Source organism: Bison bison, unplaced genomic scaffold (genome assembly GCF_000754665.1).
Source record: "Bison bison bison isolate TAMUID 2011002044 unplaced genomic scaffold, Bison_UMD1.0 scf7180017864317, whole genome shotgun sequence".
NCBI classification, from domain to species: Eukaryota; Metazoa; Chordata; class Mammalia; order Artiodactyla; family Bovidae; genus Bison; species Bison bison.
Window position 1 is genome coordinate 5,047,930 of NW_011494889.1, and position 22,489 is coordinate 5,070,418.

Here is a 22,489-nt window from a genome sequence, read left to right on the forward strand (position 1 = left end):
TGGTAGTTGGAGCATTCTTTGGCATTGCCTTTCTTTGGGATTGGAATGAAAACTGACCTTTTCCAGTCCTGTGGCCACTGCTGAGTTTTCCAAATGTGCTGGCATATTGAGTGCAGCACTTTCACAGCATCATCTTTCAGGATTTGAAATAGCTCAACTGGAATTCTATCACCTCCACTAGCTTTGTTCGTAGTGATGCTAGTTTCTAAGGCCCACTTGACTTCACATTCCAGGATGTCTGGCTCTAGGTCAGTGATCACACCATTGTGATTATCTGGGTCTTGAAGATCTTTTTGTACAGTTCTTCTGTGTATTCTTGCCATCTCTTCTTAATATCTTCTGCTTCTGTTAGGTCCATACCATTTCTGTCCTTTATCGAGCCCATCTTTGCATGAAATGTTCCCTTGGTATCTCTAATTTTCTTGAAGAGATCCCTAGTCTTTCCCATTCTGTTGTTTTCCTCTATTTCTTTGCATTGATCGCTGAGGAAGGCTTTCTTATCTCTTCTTGCTATTCTTTGGAACTCTGCATTCAGATGCTTATATCTTTCCTTTTCTCCTTTGCTTTTCGCTTCTCTTCTTTTCACAGCTATTTGTAAGGCCTCCCCAGACAGCCATTTTGCTTTTTTGCATTTCTTTTCCATGGGGATGGTCTCGATCCCTGTCTTCTGTACAATGTCACGAACCTCATTCCATAGTTCATCAGGCACTCTATCTATCAGATCTAGGCCCTTAAATCTATTTCTCACTTCCACTGTATAATCATAAGGGATTTGAAGTGAAATTAGCTAAGAAGAAATAAAAGGTATATAAAGATTACTAAGGAGAGCGAAGCTGAAACTCCAATACTTTGGCCACCTGATGCAAAGAGCTGACTCATTCGAAAAGACCCTGATGCTGGGAAAGATTGAGGGCAGGAGGAGAAGGGGACGACAGAGGATGAGATAGTTGGATGGCATCAGTGACTCAATGGACACTAGTTTGGGTAAACTCTGGGAGTTGGTGATGGACAGGCCTGGCGTGCTGCAGTTCATGGGGTCGCAAAGAGTCAGACACGCAAAGAGCAGACAAAGTGGATGCATAAAAAGATATCACATTCAGGATGGGGAACACATGTACACCCATAGCAGATTCATGTCAATGTATGGCAAAACCAATACAATATTGTAATTAGCCTCCAATTAAAATAATTAAAAAAAAGAAATCACAAAAGAAAACATAAATTAACAGAATTTAAATGTCAACATACATAAATTATATTCCTATATAATTGCAACAATTAGAAAATATATTTTTAAATAATACCATTTTTAAAACATATATATATATAAATAAATAATACCATTTCCAAAAGCAAATTAAAAACACCAACCATCTCAGAGTAAACAGTAAAAGATATTCAAGGCCTCTACAGAGAAAACTCTACAATAATAGTGAGATTAAGTAACTAAATAAATGAGAGATGGAGGGGTGCAGTGTTTAAGGACTGAAAAATTCAATTAAAATCATAAGCCAACAGTTAGAAATAATTTTCGACATTTCATGATAGCAATCAATGTGAATAATAGTCCCAAACAGAAAAAGAATAAAATAGCGGAAACGGAGACAGGCAAGAAGGATGTATACACATATATATATATATATATTTCAAATATATATTTTAGAGAAAAGAAAACATTGCAACCATGAAACAAGATATACAAAAAGGGAACATACTGCAGCTTACCAGAGCAGAGATGCCAGAGCAGAAAGAGGCGCAGAAACCAGAACTGATGCTGCTGGGAGTAAGACAAACTCAACTGGGAATAATTTCTAGAGTCTGGACAACTCTGAGAGTTCAAAACTGCAGGGGACCCAGTTAGGGAGAATTACACAATTTTTTAGTCTCACCTCCAGGAGCTTAATCACACGGTAACAGTAAGTAAAGGAGAAAAATCTCCTAGATCTTCCAGTAGGAAAAGAGGCAAGGAACCCATTTTGAAATTTGCTGCGGCACTCAGTTCTTAACAAGGCCTGCCCTTAGGAGGAACTAATAAACCAGATCCGAATCTGCTGGGTACAATCAGAGCCTAATTGACCTTTCGACTGGTAGAAAGGAGAACACCTAACACCAGTCAGCGGGAGCATCCTGTCTTACCCAACTGAGAAACTCCTTAAGTTTACAGTCCAGAGGCACAGGTTCACTAAAAACGAACATAAAAAAAAAGATCAAAGGGAGGTGCTACTGAATACTAAAAGGGTGGTTGAAGAAATAAAACACTCAATTGAAGTATTACAGCAAAAGCCAACACAACCTCACTAGAAAAGAAATAATGAGAAATTAGCTAACTGGTCCATTAAGGGTATATCCAAATAAAAGTTTCAGAAAGAGAGAGCAAAAGAAACAGAAGAAAGGAAATTACCAAAGAAGTAATACGAGAAAATTTCCTAGAACTGAACAGCATGTATTTCAAAACTGAAAGGGCCTACGGAGGGCCCAGCACGAACAAACCACAAAAACCCCATGATAAATATTCATATCCCAGGTGTTTATATTTTCAATTCAGTAAACCCTCATAAATTCACCATCTATTTTACTCAAAAATATCAACAAGGACTGTAGCCTACCAGGCTCCTCTGTCCATGGGACTTTCCAGGCAAGAGTACTGGAGTGGGTTGCCATTTCCTTCTCCAGGGGAATCTTCCCAACACAGGGATTGAACCCAGGTCTCCTGCATTGTAAGCAGACGCTTTTACCGTCTGAGCCACTGTCTAAGCCACCAGGGAAGTCCTTTCAACAAGGACAATTCTAGAAATATGTTCAGAATTTTTGTCCACTGCCAGGAAAAAAAAAAAAAGTGTGCTTCTGTGTGGAAGTTTAGCCCTGTTTGGAACTAGCTCTAAATCACCTGAATGTTCACTGAGAATGGTCTTTGTCAAGGTAACTCTCAACAGAAAGAACATTATACAACATGAACAGTATACAAATAAATATATATTTAAACAAATATATATTTATCTAAGAGAAAAAAGGGATAAATAAGAAACTAACCTCTTAGTAAAGACTTACTTTGAACAGAAAGACTGGTTATCTGAGGGAGAAAAAGTAAGCTTTTATCTTTTTACTTATTTTCTACAGTGCTTGCATTTTCTTTTTTTATTACAGGTAACAGGTCAGGAAGGAGAGGCAATCCCAATCTAATGAACTGAATTCATTACTACTATTACTACTGCTGCTACTGTTAACTACTACCATTGGCATGTCAATTATAAAAATAATAAAATAGGGCTAACAACAATAACAAAAATAGTAAGACACGAGGCATAAACCAGTACTATCCTGGTTAAACTAAGATATATTATTCCTCTACTAAATGGTACAGAGACAACTGAGCCTCAGAAAGGTTTGACTCTTGAGATGGAGAACACTTCTGTAATCGATTCTGCATCTTCCAATGAAATAAGTAACACATCTTCCATGTAAGTGAAATCCTTAAGAGTTGAATAAATTTGAAGAGAAAGTAAAATTTACAGAATTGATTTGGAGAAGTTAACTTAAGACACTGTTGACATACTAACAAAGTTTGTAAATGATGAATCTATAGATATATTAATCTTTGTAACTATAAGTGAAAGTCGCTCAGTCATGTCCAACTCTTTGTGACCCCATGGATTTCTCCAGGCCAGAATACTGGAGGGAGTAGCCTTTCCCTTCTCCAGGGTATCTTCCCAACCCAGGGATCGAACCCAGGTCTCCTGCATTGCAGGCAGATTCTTTACCAACTGAGCCACAAGGGAAGCTCTTGTAACTACAAGATTATTTACTAATTATTTATCTGCCAGGTATGAGAGACAAGTTTCCTAGTACCTTCAAATAATCTGTGTTGCACTAATTATATTTGTTACACAATGAAAATAGAAATAAATATGACAAACAGATTGGAGGTAAATCACTGAAAACTGTTTTACAGCATCAACAATATACAGACTAAAATAAGAAATTTTGCTGTTCACTTGTAATTTATTAACCATCACTGGTAGGACCAGTTTTCCAAAACTGGATAAGTAATGATCAAAGTAAGTTTCTTCTTAATTTTTTTAAAGAAGGATTTGACAATTCAAGCACAAAAATGTAATTCCATGGCAAAACCAATACAATATTGTAAAGTAAAATAAACAAATAAATTGAAAAAATATATATATATATAATTCCATTCTGCTTTAAAATGAATTCCTCTTTAAAAGTTTCAATGGAGAAATTCCTCCTAAAAAAATGAAAGTTTCAAGGAGTTTGAGGCAAGTTCTTTTCAAATAATGAACTAGCCTTGTATCCCTTAAACAAACCCCACTTGCTCACAGTGTATAATTCACTTTATATATTGCTGAATTCTGTTTACTAGTATTTTGTTAAGGGTATTGGCATCTATCTTCATGAGACATATTGATTTTAACTTTCTTTGTATGGTCCTTATCTGGTTGTTCCTTCAGAATAATACAGACTTCACAGAATGAGTGATGTTTCTTGGGTTCCATGGCCCCTAGCTGGTCCTCATTCTTTCTGCCTTTCAGAGTCTTCATATATTTATTTTATATATAATGTCCATGGTCTTTAACTGTATTTAGTGGGAGAGATAAAAAGAAGCATGTGTATTCCATTTTGCCCCAGAAAAAGACTATATGAATGATTTTTTAATTCAACAAAATCATATTTAATTTTTAATTACTCCTGTTTTAGCCTCAATTTTGCCACTTCCTCCAGTCAATAAGTAAAGCTAAACCAGTTACTCTTTCTTTTCAAAATTCTTCCCCAACAGCCAACATCATAAAAAGTAAGTAGAAACTTTAATTCAATCTTTTAAAAGTTCTAACCCTGGAACACTAGCCCACTACAATTATGAATTCTGAAAAACAATTAAGAACATAATTATTTACTATTTTTTAATAATAAGACTTAATTGCTCCAATTGTCAGCAATGCCATCAGCCCCTCCTGGCTTTGTCTCAGCTGCCAAAAGCCTACTAGTCCCCATCCATGTCCTTCTGGAGGCAGCCCACATCCAATGACTGACTAAGGCAACTGCAAAGAGGGCAATCATTTGGTCTAAGGCAGGACAACTCTGAAGGACCATTTCTGCTCCTCACTTCCCTGCTGGATCAAGAGAGGCTGCTGGGACAGCCTGATGTCTCCCTGATAAATCATGTTTTACCTCCTTTCCCTTTGATCAAGGCCAATTTCTTTTTTTTTTTTTCATCTGTCCAATAGGTGCTTTTATTTTTTTTTAATTTTATTTTTAAACTTTACATAATTTTATTAGTTTTGCCAAATATCAAAATGAATCCACCACAGGTATACGTGTGTTCCCCATCCTGAACCCTCCTCCCTCCTCCCTCCCCATACCATCCCTCTGGGTCGTCCCAGTGCACTAGCCCCAAGCATCCAGTATCGTGCATCGAACCTGGACTGGCATCTCGTTTCATACATGCTATTTTACATGTTTCAATGCCATTCTCCCAAATCTTCCCACCCTCTCCCTCTCCCACAGAGTCCATAAGACTGTTCTATACATCAGTGTCTCTTTTGCTGTCTCGTACACAGGGTTATTGTTACCACCTTTCTAAATTCCATATATATGCGTTAGTATACTGTATTGGTGTTTTTCCTTCTGGCTTACTTCACTCTGTATAATAGGCTCCAGTTTCATCCACCTCATTAGAACTGATTCAAATGTATTCTTTTTAATGGCTGAGTAATACTCCATTGTGTATATGTACCACAGCTTTCTTATCCATTCATCTGCTCATGGACATCTAGGTTGCTTCCATGTCCTGGCTATTATAAACAGTGCTGCGATGAACATTGGGGTACATGTGTCTCTTTCCCTTCTGGTTTCCTCAGTGTGTATGCCCAGCAGTGGGATTGCTGGATCATAAGGCAGTTCTATTTCCAGTTTTTTAAGGAATCTCCACACTGTTCTCCATAGTGGCTGGACTAGTTTGCATTCCCACCAACAGTGTAAGAGGGTTCCCTTTTCTCCACACCCTCTCCAGCATTTATCACTTGTAGACTTTTGGATTGCAGCCATTCTGACTGGCGTGAAATGGTACCTCATAGTGGTTTTGATTTGCATTTCTCTGATAATGAGTGATGTTGAGCATCTTTTCATGTGTTTGTTAGCCATCTGTACGTCTTCTTTGGAGAAATGTCTATTTAGTTCTTTGGCCCATTTTTTGATTGGGTCATTTATTTTTCTGGAGTTGAGCTGTAGGAGTTGCTTGTATATTTTTGAGATTAGTTGTTTGTCAGTTGCTTCATTTGCTATTATTTTCTCCCATTCTGAAGGCTGTCTTTTCACCTTGCTAATAGTTTCCTTTGATGTGCAGAAGCTTTTAAGGTTAATTAAGTCCCATTTGTTTATTTTTGCTTTTATTTCCATTATTCTGGGAGGTGGGTCATAGAGGATCCTGCTGTGATGTATGTCAGAGAGTGTTTTGCCTATGTTCTCCTCTAGGAGTTTTACAGTTTCTGGTCTTACGTTTAGATCTTTAATCCATTTTGAGTTTATTTTTGTGTATGGTGTTAGAAAGTGTTCTAGTTTCATTCTTTTACAAGTGGTTGACCAGATTTCCCAGCACCCCTTGTTAAAGAGATTGTCTTTAATTCATTGTATATTCTTGCCTCCGGTGTCAAAGATAAGGTGTCCATACGTGCGTGGATTTATCTCTGGGCTTTCTATTTTGTTCCATTGATCTATATTTCTGTCTTTGTGCCAGTACCATACTGTCTTGATAACTGTGGCTTTGTAGTAGAGCCTGAAGTCAGGTAGGTTGATTCCTCTAGTTTCATTCTTCTTTCTCAAGATTGCTTTGGCTATTAGAGGTTTTTTGTATTTCCATACAAATTGTGAAATTATTTGTTCTAGCTCTGTGAAGAATACTGTTGGTAGCTTGATAGGGATTGCATTGCTTTGGGTAGTATACTCATTTTCACTATATTGATTCTTCCAATCCATGAACATGGTATATTTCTCCATCTATTAGTGTCCTCTTTGATTTCTTTCACCAGTGTTTTATAGTTTTCTATATATAGGTCTTTAGTTTCTTTAGGTAGATATATTCCTAAGTATTTTATTCTTTTCGTTACAATGGTGAATGGAATTGTTTCCTTAATTTCTCTTTCTGTTTTCTCATTATTAGTGTATAGGAATGCAAGGGATTTCTGTGTGTTGATTTTATATCCTGCAACTTTACTATATTCATTGATTAGCTCTAGTAATTTTCTGGTGGAGTCTTTAGGGTTTTCTATGTAGAGGATCATGTCATCTGCAAATAGTGAGAGTTTTACTTCTTCTTTTCCAATTTGGATTCCTTTTATTTCTTTTTCTGCTCTGATTGCTGTGGCCAAAACTTCCAAAACTATGTTGAATAGTAATGGTGAAAGTGGGCACCCTTGTCTTGTTCCTGACTTTAGAGGAAATGCTTTCAATTTTTCACCATTGAGGATAATGTTTGCTGTGGGTTTGTCATATATAGCTTTTATTATGTTGAGGTATGTTCCTTCTATTCCTGCTTTCTGGAGAGTTTTTATCATAAATGGGTGTTGAATTTTGTCAAAGGCTTTCTCTGCATCTATTGAGATAATCATATGGTTTTTATTTTTCAATTTGTTAATGTGGTGTATTACATTGATTGATTTGCAGATATTGAAGAATCCTTGCATCCCTGGGATAAAGCCCACTTGATCATGGTGTATGATCTTTTTAATGTGTTGCTGGATTCTGATTGCTACAGGATTTTATTAACTCTGTAATTACCTCTGGGAGGCAGAGAAGGGCTGGACTTGGGTGGGGTATAGTCAATGAGTACTTTAGCTTTGTCTGTAATGTGACATTACAAAGAATTTATCTATATTTCACTTGTGCAGCTTTTTCAGTAGACAAAAAAAGAAAAAGCCTGAAAGCAAAACATGCTCAAAATGTTATTAATCCTAAGTGATGGAATATAAGTGATTATTATTTTCTTTTCTGAATTTTGTTATATTTTCCATATTTTCTAAAAGAAAGAAATATTGAAGTATTTACTTTCACTACTGGGCTTCCTTGGAGGCTCAGTGGTGAAGAATCCACCTACCAATGCAGAAGATACAGGTTTGATCCCTGGATTCAGAAATGGCTACCCGCTCCAGTATTCTTGGCTGGGAAATCCCATGGACAGAGGAGCCTGGCGGGCTACAGTCCACGGGGTCACAAAGAGTTGGATACAATGAGAAGCTGAGCACGCACGCACTTTCACTCCCATGGTATGTATCTATCATTATGGGAATCATTTTTGCTTTTCCTTATGTGTTTATTGTTTTTTAGGTTGCTACAAGTACTGATATATAAAGAAAGATTTCTAAGGGCCAATTTCTCATTATTCTCTTATGCATCTTACTAACCTCCAGGGCTAATACTTACCTATTCAGCAGTATAACCCTTCTCCAAGTTAAAATATTTAAATACTTCCACACTGGTAAGTTCTGCATCCTTGAGGCCCCTGAATGCCTTACCTCATCCAGGAACTCACTATAACCCAGCACAGCAGGAGACCTCTAGAACCCCTCCCCAAAATTTACATATAATGTCAGTTTTGACCATACCATACCAGCTATTAGACATTTTTAACATCACTCCAGTCAGTCTTTCCCTCAAATTTAGTACCAAGATAAAAATGCTGACAATTCTTACAACAGAAGATTTTACTCTCATTCTTAATACAGAACATAGTGACTTAGCAGCAGCAGCAGCAACATAAATTTAACTGCATAGTCAGCAATAAATAGAATTCCTATAGGCCATATTCAAAATTCCTGCTGGCTTTTGCTTAGAGCAGAATAGAGATAAATACAAAATAATATAAACAAGTTATGTCAAATTGGATTTCAATCACTACAAAATTTCTTCCTATAAAAGAAACTGGTTGCCATACACCCTTTTAACATAAGGGTCAAATCCGACATTACAAGAGTTTCCATTTGGTTTTCAGACAACATTAAAATATCATCACAAATGTAACATTTATAATAACTATATCACAACTATGAATTCCTGAATTTGTTTTAGGCCTGAAAAAATGATGCCATTATAGATAAAAGGTTACTAAATGATACTTAAAGATCTGTTGGCTCTCTATAATTTTATTTTTCTCTAAAAATATTTCTAAGATATTTAAATATTCCAATAATTAAAATCTTACCTCAGCTCTTTTCAGCATTTCCCATTTATTCAATATTTTCATGGCAAATACTTTATCTGCATTTTTTAGTTTCACTACAGCAACCTAGAAAAGGAAATACAACTTTTAAAATATGACAAATAATACTTTTTTCAGTCATCCATTTTCCTTTTTCCTCTCTGTAAAAAAAATAAATACCAAAATTATCAATGATTTCCATGCAGTTCAAATTCTAAGATCCTAAATCAAATAATACTGTCAGTTGAAAAAGTTACATTAGTGAACATGAGCCAAACAACTCTATTTTTGAACACGGTATCAGTTGGTGATTATATATTATATTTGCCTTTTCGAGTTTTCTTTCCTGGAATTTAAACTCAGTATCTGCTATCTAAAAAATTGACCAAAATGTACCATATGAAATAACTAAAGCTTAGTAAATACTGCGGGCTTCCCAGGTGGCTCAGTGGTAAAGAATCCGCCTGCCAAGCAGGAGACATGGGTTCAATCCCTGGGTTGGGAAGATCCCCTGGAGAAAGAAATGGCAACCCACTCCAGTATTCTTGCCTGGGAAACCCCACAGCTAGAGGAGCCTGGCGGGTTACAGTCTACGGGGTCACAAAGAATCAGACACCACTTAGCAAGTAAACAACATTAAACACTGCATGCCAAATTCCAACACGATGTTACAGGTAAAGCCAGCTGCCAAAACAAATGCATTTCATGGGGATCACACAGTATGACATAAACTGAAAATGATATTATTTTTCATGCCACATAGTCTTGCACACTAAACCAAACCCCCCCACAACACACAGACCCCTAAAGATCAATTGAGGCTGCTATCTCTACAAATCGTACACTTCACACATTCCTTCCCAACAAAAAAAAGAACAGACATTTCTGTATTTTGTATTTTAGTTGTGGATCAAAAAACTGTCAAATATAAATCCCCCCCTTTTTTTCCCACTCTCAACAAAGTGATGACATTTCTATTTCTGCTTCTCTCCCTCAGTTTGACTAGATAACCTCAAAGGGCCTTTGCAGCTCACTGAGCATGCTATACAGCAGATGATGAACTACAGAAGAGAAGACAAACGCTGTTATCAGTTGTGGGAGGCTGGACAGGGAAAACAAACACTACTCTAATATGAAGAAATAGAAAACAAACTATGTACAGCATATCTTCAAACAGTTTAAAGGGATATTTCCAAGAATAGAGAATTTTTTAAATTTGAGGTTTAAACTCAAGTGCCAAACTTTTTAAAACCCTAACAGTGAAGGTACATATCAGGGTCATATAATAAATTTATTTTTGGATCACAGTACAATAACAGTAATATGACCATGTATAATGGAAATCAGTTTATAATACTATAATGGCATCTGAACTAGAATATATCTTGGTAAATGTCATAAACAATGGACATGAGTTTGAGTAAACTCAGGGAGTTGGTGATGGACAGGGAGGCCTGGCATGCTGCAGTCCATGGGGTGGCAAAGAGTCGGACATGACTGAGTGACTGAACTGAACTGAACTGAAATGTCATAAATGGTTATATATTGACTGTGAGTACAGTTTTTCATCAATTATTAATAAAATGGTGGGAAGGAAGAAAAACTATCTCAATTTCAACTACAATCACTTTAGTCTTTAGTCATATCTGGTCATATCTGCAGAATGATGAATCAGTTATGGATCCACCATTTCTGCACCAGTTATGGATCTCTTAATGGGTTCACGTTTAAAGAAAAGGGGCTGTACAAGATATAGAAACAACCTAAATGCCCACTGACAAATGAATGGTTAAAGAAATAGAATATTATTCAGCCATTAAAAAGAAGGAAATCTATCTTTTGTGACAACATGGATAAACCTGGAGGGCATTATGCTAAGTGAAATAAGCCAGAAACAGAAAGACCAAAACTGTGTGGTCTCACTTATATGGAAAAATATAAAAAGGTAAACTAATATAAACAGAGAAATCTATTTCTAGAATTCTAATTCTAGAATGGTGGTGCCAGTGGCTGGGGGTTGAGGGAAAGGGGGAGATGATGGCCAAAGGGTGTAAGTTTTTCAGTTATATGATAAGTTCTGGAGATCTAATGTCAGTATGTTGACTATAGTTAACAGTATTGTATTATATTCTTGGAAATTGCCAAGAAAGTAGATCTTAAATGTTCTTATCACCAAAAAGGAGGAGGGGAGTACTGTAATAGAGAGCACAGAAAAACTTAAAACATTTTTTTCACTAAGATCTCTGATAGACTGAAAACACAAGTTACACTACTGTGTAGACTCCAATCATATACTGCACAAATGGATGGAAGGATAGGAGCACAGAGCTAGACATGCCTACATTGAGGACAGGGAAGAGGTAAGGAAGGCTATCACTTAAGCCTTCTCTTCTGATTTAGAGAAGAATTGCTGAAAGACTCCAACACTTAGACTTGCCCTCCTCAGGTCATATGGAGTGATACGAACTCCTCCCAGCACTGTATGATTCACCAATTTTCTATGCATATGAGTACAGAAGTACCTGAGGATACCCAATAGTGTAGTAGTAATCCACCAACACATTTTGAGTGTGTACTAAATGCCAAGTACTCCTCTAAGAGTTTTATGCAGGTCCACAATCCTTTACCTGCAATTCTGCAAGATAAAGGGTTTTCACAATTCATTTGGCAACATACACTGACATCAGGCTAATCACAGTTTGAGGGGAGTTTTTTTTTTTTAATCTCACTTAGTATAAAAATAAATGTGCTTCATTGCAGAAACACCTCATAAGCGATTGCTTATGAGGTTCTGCTCAAAACCCCATTAAGAGTGCAATACAGAGTATGTGTACTAAATTATCTTTCTAAAATCCAAAAACTACTGGAATCAAAACCAACTCTGGATTATAGAGATGTGCAGTTGAAATAAGCGAGCATTTATTGAACACTCAAACACTGAGCTAGCACTTACTGTTCAGGGTAGTGGTGATAACACAGTCTGTGCAGCCAGATTCGGGTTATATACAAGTATAAAGTACATACAACAGGGTCTAGCACTTGGTAAGAGTTCAGTAGGGCTTCCCTGGTACCTCAGCTGGTAAAGAATCTGCCTGTAAAGCAGGCGATCCCAATCTGATACCTGGACTGGGAAGATCCTCTGGAGAAGGGATAGGCTACCCCCCCCCAAGTACTCCTGGACTTCCCTGGTTGCTCAGACAGTAAAGAATCCATCTATAATGCAGGAGACCTGGGTTTGATCCCTGGGTTGGGAAGATCCCCTGGAGGAGAACACAGCAACCCACTCCAGTATTCTTGCCTAGAGAATCCCCATGGACAGAGGAGCCTGGTGGGCTACAGTCCGTGGGATGGCAAAGAGTCAGACACGACTAAGCAACTAAGCACACAGCACAAGTGTTTGATAACCACTAGCTATGATTACACGTCAGGTACTGCACTAAGCACCTTATAGCCCAGTCTCTTAACTGTTGTTTGCTCTATCACTACGACGTGGTAGACCGTATACATCCTCATTTCTTCAATTTCTTTAGGAAATAAGCAGCTTTGGTCTCTTCAACACTCAACTTTATAAATTTTTATCCATGACACATATATATACATAGAAATATAGTTAGAAATATCCTCAAAGGAACATTCTTACAAATAAAAACTAAGCTACAATATTTATGTGTAATTTCCAATTGTGAAATATTGCAAATAAATACATTCTGAAAGGTAAAACTGACTGAATATATCACAAACATTAGAAAATGTTTTAAATTCTTGAATATGTTGTTAAAGATTACTAATTAATAGGAGAAAGTTCACAATATACTGTTTAAAAGGATTTTATTAAAGTTTATAAACTAAAATAAAATTTTCTATATATACACATAAAATATATACCTATACATTTCTATATGTATAGGTATACATATATAGAAAGACAAGCATCAGACCCTTAAAAATCAGTTATTTCTAGGGAATATGATTTCTATCCTCCTTTCTGTATTTTCTATATAGGACATACAAAATTTGAAACATGGAGGGGCTAGTATAGAATACCACAATTCATCCTGAACATAAAATGACCACTAATTGTTGAGATATTATAGTGTGACTGATACAGGCCAACATGAGACCCACACTTCACATCTATGTGTTAATCAGGAATGTCAAGCTGCTTCAGGGTGAAAAACATTCTCAGCACTGTCTTACAACAGTTTCGTGAGCTGCCTAAATCTTCTCTGGGATGAAGTGGGATGTGGTGAAATTAAATAGGTCAGTTCACACAGAAAACAAAATTATGGTTCCCAAAGGGGAAATAGGGTGAGGGAGGGACAAATCAGGAGTTTGGATTAGCAGATACAAAGTACTACATATAAAATAGATAAACATCAAAGTCCTGTTGTTTGCACAGGGAACTACATTTAATATCTAATCATAAACCATAATGGAAAAGAATATGAAAACAAAATGTGTGTGTATCATTTTGCTGTACACCAGAAACCAACACAACATTGTAAATCAACTACATTTCAATTTTTTAAAAGTCAATTCAGAAACGATTCTTAAATTATCAAATTGATGACAAAATGAGACAAGAGTAATGAAGCTGATGAAGCAATAAAATTGATCATGCTTTTCTCCTTTAACACTACAGATCATTTTCATGTTCATTTCTGTAAATTTGAAGAAGGGATTGTCCTAAAACTCTAGGTTCTAGACTTTCAAGAACCACAGCTAACTGATATACAAAAGGGCAGTACGTTAAAATGTCCCTTCTTATCTAATTTGACCAAACTGTAAAGTACATTTAGTATGAACTGGAAGATTACAAATTTAATGCAGAACAAAGATGTATTTTTAAAAGCACCAAATACAGAGATGTCTTATTAAAAGCACTGTGTTATCAGAAAAACAGCAAACGCTACAGAAAAATCAGTAGGTGACAAGTATAAATGAATGAGTTCTGAACTATCACTTATAGATATAGCATATAACTCAGAATGATCATACTATACTAAACAGAATTTCAATAATCAAGAAGCAGTCGCCATGCAGTTCCACAGATCTAGTCCACATTCAATGTACCTAAAATTCACCACACCTCCTCTGGTTCATCCCATTCCTATCCACCAGTCTTGCCTGGACTGTCCTCTATTACTTCTTACTTCTACTCTCTCTTACTGTCCTCTCTTACTTCTGCTCTTATCCTCCAAAATCTATTCTCAAAACAGCAGCCACAGTGATTCTGTTTAAACTAGCTCATATCGTGACACTCTGCTCCAAAACTTTAAGTTTCCTATGGGTTCCAACACACCCTGGTCTTCCAGTCTCCCAGATCTCATACTACTCTCCTCCTAGCTCACTCTGCTCAAAACATACTGATCACCTTGTTCAAAGTCAACTTGGTGTCTGTGCACTTCAGTCTCAAACGGTCTCCCCCTCCCCACACTCCGCCACAGCTAGATGGTTTGCTCTCTCACTTCCTCACTAAAATGTCATTCTGCCCTTCACACTTTCTATCTCATTTCTTTGCTTCTTTTTCCCCTTAGCTCTTATTATTTAACAAATTATATATTCTATTTACCTATTTTGCTTATTGTGTGCCTCACTCACTAGAACATAACCTCTACAAGGGCAGAATTATTTTTTCTCATTTGTTCACTAGTATGTGCCAGTGTGTGGGAATCAGTAGGTAGACAATAAATATTTACTGAATAAATAACAAGTGATTTGTAGTCTATATGATCATATGTACTTGGACTATTGAAAACCATCTATATGTTCAAGCTTCAAGTACACTACTAAACTGAGACTGAAACTAAAATAAAGACAAGGCATTATGATAAAAGAGATACAATTCTCTATCTTAAGGTGTACTAAGTGTGTACCAGATTATTCCAGCTCATGCTGCTCTCTTAATCACATGTATGGCTTTTAAACTCTAACTTTGCGGCTTGGCTTTCACTATCTTTTGCCTATGGTTACTGCTCACTCTTACTGTTTTCATGTCATTGTCTCCTTCTTTCTCTACTGTATAATGTCTACCATCATTCATTATTAATAATAATAAAATATTAAAAACAACTCAATTATGGAAAGCTTACTCTGTGCCTGGCACTGGGCTAGGCACAATACATATACTGCCATAATCGATTCTTACACCAGGCTAAAGTAGTTTCTACAGTCCTCACTATGTGACTGCAAAGCTGGTGTTATTTACTGCTATGAGTGCTAGACAGTTCTGTAGGTCTTTATAGAGATCATCCCATTCGTCTCGCCTGTAGTCTTGATTCCTGCTGCCATGTTAATGGTGATCGTGGTTAATGTATATGGAAATAACTATATTTGTTTTTTATAAACTATTCTGTTAGTGATCAGCTTGTATTCAAAATATTTAATAAAAAAATTAAGACTCTTTAACAAACCAGAAACACTACAAAGAGTTAACTAAACTGGCTAGAGGTATCCCCTCTACGGAGATGCAATTTATATATCTACTAGTGATAGTCAAAATATTTAGAAATTGGTATAGGCTGGGCATTGACCAATTAGAGCAGACATTAGCTATAAAAATACAGTATGCCCATGCCGGAGTACTCCTATGGACTGAAGACTAGCCCTGTATATACAGAGGCTATCAAAGGTGAATCATGCAACATAACTTCAAACTTCTTTTACTCCCCATAGAGCCAGGGAACAGAGTTTTTAAGGAAGAATGAATGGCTAAAAATAATTCTCCTTTCAAACTCTAGGACTAGGTTATGCAGACACATAAGGGCCTACTTATGGTAATTAGAGGAAGCAAGCTAATTAAAAGCTTTTGACACCTGAAGCAGGGGTAGCAGGCCAAAGCAGCAAGCTTTCACAACAAGCTCTGAAGCCCAGAAGCCTTGAAGCTGCCGGAGCAAGGCTGGAGCAGGCAGAAGCGGTGAGCCACCAGGAAACTGTGGACAGGCAACACCCAGGGCGTAAGTTAAAGGTTTTCCTGAAAGCAAAAAGGAAAACCCAGCGTTAAGTTAAGCAGTCACTGACAACAATTGAGTCGTAGAGAGAAGGTTCTTAACTCGTAGAGCTGTTGATTTTCAACTGTATCTTGCTCCTTTATTATTTCCCATAATTTATGCATTTCTTGTAGGAGTTATATAAATTATGCTTTTATTTTCATAGTTATATTTTTTTTTAAGAAAAGCATAACTGAGAGAGGTGCTGTTCCTATCAGACATCTGTGCCAGAGGTGAACCTATCCACTGGGTCTATATAATATCTACTGACAAATTCCTGATAGAAGACAAAATACTTTAGAGGAAAAAATGATCTCTTTAGGGCAGTCTTTGAATTTTGAAATCTATTAGTTGATAAATACTACAAGGGTATGTAAGGCCATCAAAGATACTTTAATTAGGAATGAATAGCTAAGCAGCAAGAGCTCATAAACCAGTCAATAGTACTTTTCATACAAAATTCACTGTGTCTTAAAAGAGAGTAAATTATCTACAACCTATTGGTTCCTTTTATTTTATATACTTTAGTTGATATATATAGAGAGAGGAAGAATAAACAGAGAGAGAGGGAGGGAGAGACAGAGAAAGGTACCTTTTCATACAAAATCTCAAATATTATCAGTCATGCATTAAATACTCTGAATTGACTCCAGATCACACTGGCCTATGACCAGGCAGGACTTATTCCCAGTCCACTAACAGCCAGACTACTGTCTGCTACAGCCCACTCCCCAGGCCCTGCATCCATTCTTCAGTTCTTCCAAGCATTAGGACTATAGAGCAAATATCATTGTCCTTAACTATATGCCTCACTTAATCCTCATGAGTAACTTTAAGCAATTCTTCAGTACCCTGTCCTTTCCTTCAGCCCTTTTTATGGAAAAAATATAAAACAACACATATACAGTTATTTAAATATTTATGTTATTGCTTTATTTGTTCCTTAGTTGCATCTCAACTGAGTCCTAAATCTATTTGCAGCCCCGCCATTAACCCTTTGTCCTTTACCAAGCTTCTAAAATAACCTATGTTACCCTGCCATCACCATCTATTCTAACCCTGAACTATCCAAACCCTACCCTGCAACTAATAACCTAGTAGTCTATCATAGAAAATAGATCCTTCGCATTTCCTCATATCACCTTTAAATATTTCTAGTTTTCTACTTCTCCTTATTTCTTTTCCTTTTGAGCCCAATGAAGAAGTGTCCCCACCACTTGCAAGGATAACAGTATCATCTGAAATCTTAATGCCAGATTCTCTCCTTTCTTTCCTTCTTTCCCTTGTTCCATTAAAGATTTGTTTCTGAACTTGAAGCTTTCTTTCTTATGGCACCTGAACACCAACTGATCAACATTTCCATGACCATCTCCTATCCAAACCAAATATAAAACAAAAACTTTATTGCTATCCTATCTTCCCCTCAAGAAAGTGATATCACGTCCCTTTCCACAAGGTATTATTTCTCCATAAAGCACATTTCTAAAGAATATTATATGCCTGCTTTTTCCACTCATTCATCATCAGTTTCTCGGCCTCTTGTAATCACCTATTTCAATCTACTTGCTATTTCCCTCTATTGGACTGAAATTACTCTCTCAAAGATTAATAATGTCCTTCCAAATTCCAAATAAAATATATTGTCCTCAACTCTCATCTGTTTCAACCTCTCTTCATTACTGGACATCGCAGATGAGCAATATATTTTCCTATATTGTCCTCAACTCTCATCTGTTTCAACCTCTCTTCATTACTGGACATCGCGGATGAGCAACATATTTTCCTACTTATTCTTTTTTTCATATCCTATTAAATGATTTTCTCCAAGGATCCCTACTCCACCTTTTTTATATCTCCTCTCTTCCCTGACCTATATATGATCCTATTAATATCTATATGCTGATGACTCATAAATTCTTATCTCCTAATAGGTAGACCCATACTTTCAGTTGCCTACTAGTCATCTCTCTGAAATGTTCAGCATATATCTCAATTTAACAAGTCAAAAACCTGCACATTAAACCTGTTTACTCAGACTGCATACCTCAATTATCCATGATTTCTAACTTTAATTTATCAGTGACATATAAAGTGATTTCTTTAACATTCTGTCTATCCTATCCACCCTTCTTGCCCACTTCCACTGGCCAAGTTCAAGCCCTCATTTCATCTGAAAAAATGCTAATAGGTTCCTTTTTGACTACCTTACTCCATGTCAAACATTATGCTAACTGCTGAGAATACAAAGATAAATAAAAGAGCCCTTGCTCTCAAAAATCTCACAGTCCAGTATGGGAAACAACACTAAACAGATAATTACAGTACAACATGAAAAGAAAGGTAAAAACAAGGTCCTATAAAAAGGAAAGAAAAGAGATTCCTAACCCAAAATGAGGGAGAAGGGAGGGATCTATGTAATTTGTGAATATATATGTTAAAATTTCCTGAAAGAGATAACTGACATATGAGTCTTACACAGTGAACCCCAGAAAAGGGGACCAAGAGGATCTGATTAAAGAGAGGGAATATTTTGGGAAATGGGGACAGCATGAGCAAGGCAAAGAAGCAAGTGATGTCTGTGACAGGGGAAAGGGGTGAAGACGATCAGGGATAATAAGCAGGTGTCTTTCTTAGGAAAGAGTTTCTTCCTAGCAGGGAATGGCTAGAAATGAAACTGAAGGGTCCAAGTAATGCAAGAGCTTGTATGCCATGTTAATCAACTAGAACCTTAAAATGCAGATAATAGAGAACAACTCTTCATAGTTGGTTACATCACTTTAACAGCTCTGTGGAGACTGGGTCTGAGGCAAGGAAAGACACGAGGTTATAGCAGTAGCTGAAGTGAAAGATTTGAGGACCTAAATAAGGAAGAGAGGAAGAAATTTAAGAAATACTTAGAATTTTGAAAAATCATCTAGGATCTCCCTCCCTTCTGGTCTCTTCTCTACCAAATCCTTCATCGACACTATCGGTATCATCTTTCCTATCATTCTGATTATATCACTGCTCTGCTTATTAACATTTGATAGAAGTCCCATTCCTATGAAATAACGTTCCTTACCATAGCATACCAAATCATTCACTGCATTGCCCAAGAGAACTTTCAATCCTCATCTTTCACCACCACCACCAAAACCCCTTATATTCCAGGCACAAGATCACTAACTGCTGCCTGAATAAAAGAAATGCACTTAAAAGAAAAAAAAAAAATTCTTTTGATTCTTTTAGAATTATCATAGAAAATTTATAAAACTAAAGTGTAAAAAAGAGCCACAGACAGCATTATTTCATAGACAAAACCATGAAATCATGTAAGTTGTCTATATCCTTTCAACCAGCAAAGTCCTCTTCTAGAGGTTTATTCTAAAGTAATTATTTAAGAAATCAGCTGAAATACAGCAAAAGCATTTTGTTCAAAAATGCTTTGGAGAGCATCATCTCTAATATAGAAAAAAATAGAACTTAAATAATTCATTTTTTATGTTCTGAGCACCTACTATGTACTATTAGGTGCTGGGGAGTCACAGTGAACTGACAGGGAATAAAATCCTTATACTCATACAGCATACATTCTAGCTTAATATTACTGTTTGGAACCATTAGAATCATCAGGTTTAAAAGAAAATGTTTCAGCACATGGGGAAAAGACTTAAAATATTTGGTAAGAAGAGCCGGTTTGACAGCAATGTTTACAAAACTACCCCAATTTTATTCCTATGAGTAGAAATACAGTTGGGGAAAAACAATGCCAGAAAATTACAAAAGTAGATCTCAATGCTGTGTACCTTTCCCTCTTGTAGATTAGACTGTGATCCTAGTCACGGGTATGGAACATGTTTAGATTATAATGTATGATTAATAAGTATTTTTTTCATTAGTCAAAACAGACAAGGATGAAAGAAAAAAAAAACTTCACTTTTCTGTTTTTAAGCTCCAATAAAGAAAATGATTATATTTAAAAGCACTGTGCTAAGTACTGAGTATAAGGAATAAAGACATTCACTCCTTGCCTTCACTTAGAGTTTATTGGTGAAGACAAATATTAAACATTAGAAATAAGGAAACTTAAAAGTACAAGTGCTAGGAAGGAGTTGTACAAGGTTCTCACCTTCCCCAATAAAAAGATAAAAGTGTCTTACATCTGCAGTCCCATTTTTCTGAACTCATTAATCCACTGATTTCATTTTCCCCTTCATTTCTTTCATTGACTGCATTCTGCCATCAATTCTTTCTTTCATTGATTTCAAAATATGTAATGATTTTAAAGAAGCCATAGTAATAACAAAATATATTTTGTTAGGCAGGATGATCTCCACTTTTTCTGGAAACACAATATCCATTAATATTGGCCACAAATATAATGCAAGAGTCATTTTAAACTATCGGCAGGAACAGTATCGAAAGAGATGAGCCTGAGCAAATTCACTCTGCTCTATTTCTAGCTTCTGTAAAACTTTTCCTGCCACCTTTTTCTTCCTAGAGATCAAGTTTGGAGTGAATAAAAACAGTCTATCTTTAAAGCAAGAAAGGTTCTACCCTCTCTGGGTCAAGAAACAAGTGTTGAAAAACCACAATAATTCTCCTTCACTTCTGTCCACAATTTACAAATGGATTAAGCCTCAGAGCAATCAGTCTGGAAGCCCGTATCTCAACATGACTCTGTTCCAGTAGCAAATGAGTTTTTAAGGCTGACTGGAAACTTCAATGCAGCTAGCTGGATATGCATATTTTGAGTCTATTTTGCGATCCAAAGTGGGGAACAAAGGTTTACATTTGGGAGAAGGTAGTTAAGTCTCCGGAGAAGGCAATGGCACCCCACTCCAGTACTGTTGCCCGGAAAATCCAATGGATGGAGGAGCCTGGTACGCTGCAGTCCATGGGGTTGCTAAGAGTTGGACACAACTGAGTGACTTCACTTTCACTTTCCACTTTCATGCATTGGAGAAGGAAATGGCAACCCACTCCAGTGTTCTTGCCTGGAGAATCCCATGGACAGAGAAGCCTGATAAGCTGCAGTCATGGGATCACACAGAGTCGGACACGACTGAAGTGACTTAGCAGCAGTTAAGTCTCCAAGTTGGCTCCAAGTTCACGTCTTAATCTTTTTTCAACAGGGGATCCTGATAACTCTGAACCTGATATGGCTCCAACATATTGATTAAAACCCAATAAGGCAAAGAGAAGAGAGTAATTGGAACCTCATCTCCTTACACGGATACAGTATCTCATAGTCCAGAAATAAAAAATATCAAAAACAACCAGGATTCTAGAGTACAGGGACTACAGACATTCATGAAAGATATATAGAGGCAGAACATGGAAGACTGGGATTCTCCAAGGATGGAAACACTGAAGTCATATAAAGAACCTTGGTCTGTGCAGACCAGTCAAGAAATAGTTAATTACTGAAGAACAAGAGCCAGGCATACTTTTGTTAATGATAATGTTTTCTTTTTGTTACTATTTAAAGTATTTTGAGATGGTAAATGATATTTACTTCTCTCTCACCCTCTATCTCATGAAATTATAGAAACTGTAAGTTGTTTAAAGGAATAAAATTACAACATCGGAAAATAAGAACATCAACTAATCAGATATTTTAAAGAACCCCTAAAATCTAGGATGGATAAAATGAGATTAGATAGAGACAAGAATGGTGAAACCACAGCCCAAACCACTAAGGAAGAAAATTGAGGCACAAGTTAAGAGCAATGACATAGGGAGTTAAAGCTCAAAGTCAATAAACTCAAAGACTAAAGAGAACTCACAAAGAAACTGTTAGTCTTCATTCCAAATTTTATCATTTTTGGTACAAGTCAGAATTGTACACTTTAACATGAATAAAATAGTGAATGAACAGGAAACTACCGAAAACCACAAAGTACTTTGGTAAGGCAGCTGGTAAAAGAAGCTTTCCTGAGAAATCTGTATGTAGGTCAAGAAGCAACAGTTAGAACTGGACATGGAACAACAGATTGGTTCCAAATCGGGAAAGGAGTACGTCAAGGCTGTATATCGTCACCCTGCTTATTTAACTTATATGCAGAGTACATCAGGAGAAATGCTGGGCTGGATGAAGCACAAGCTGGAATCAAGATTGCCAGGAGAAATATCCATAACCTCAAATACGTGGATGACACCACCCTTATGGTAGAAAGCAAAGAAGAACTAAAGAGCCTCTTGATGAAAATGAAAGAGGAGAGTGAAAAAGTTGGCTTAAAACTCAACATTCAGAAAACTAAGATCACAGCATCTGGTCCCATCACTTCATGGCAAATAGATGGGGAAATAATGC

At 36.6% G+C, this 22,489-nt stretch overlaps 1 protein-coding gene across 7 annotated transcripts in view; it reads right to left on the reverse strand.

Annotated features, from left to right (window-relative positions):
• CDC42BPA (CDC42 binding protein kinase alpha (DMPK-like)) overlaps positions 1–22,489 on the reverse strand; it is a 298,104-nt gene that overhangs the window by 189,660 nt on the left and 85,955 nt on the right. For all 7 annotated transcript variants that reach the window (XM_010852881.1, XM_010852884.1, XM_010852883.1 and 4 more), the window contains exon 3: positions 9,209–9,292. In XM_010852881.1, the coding sequence (XP_010851183.1) occupies positions 9,209–9,292 (84 nt within the window). The remainder of the gene's footprint in view (positions 1–9,208; positions 9,293–22,489) is intronic.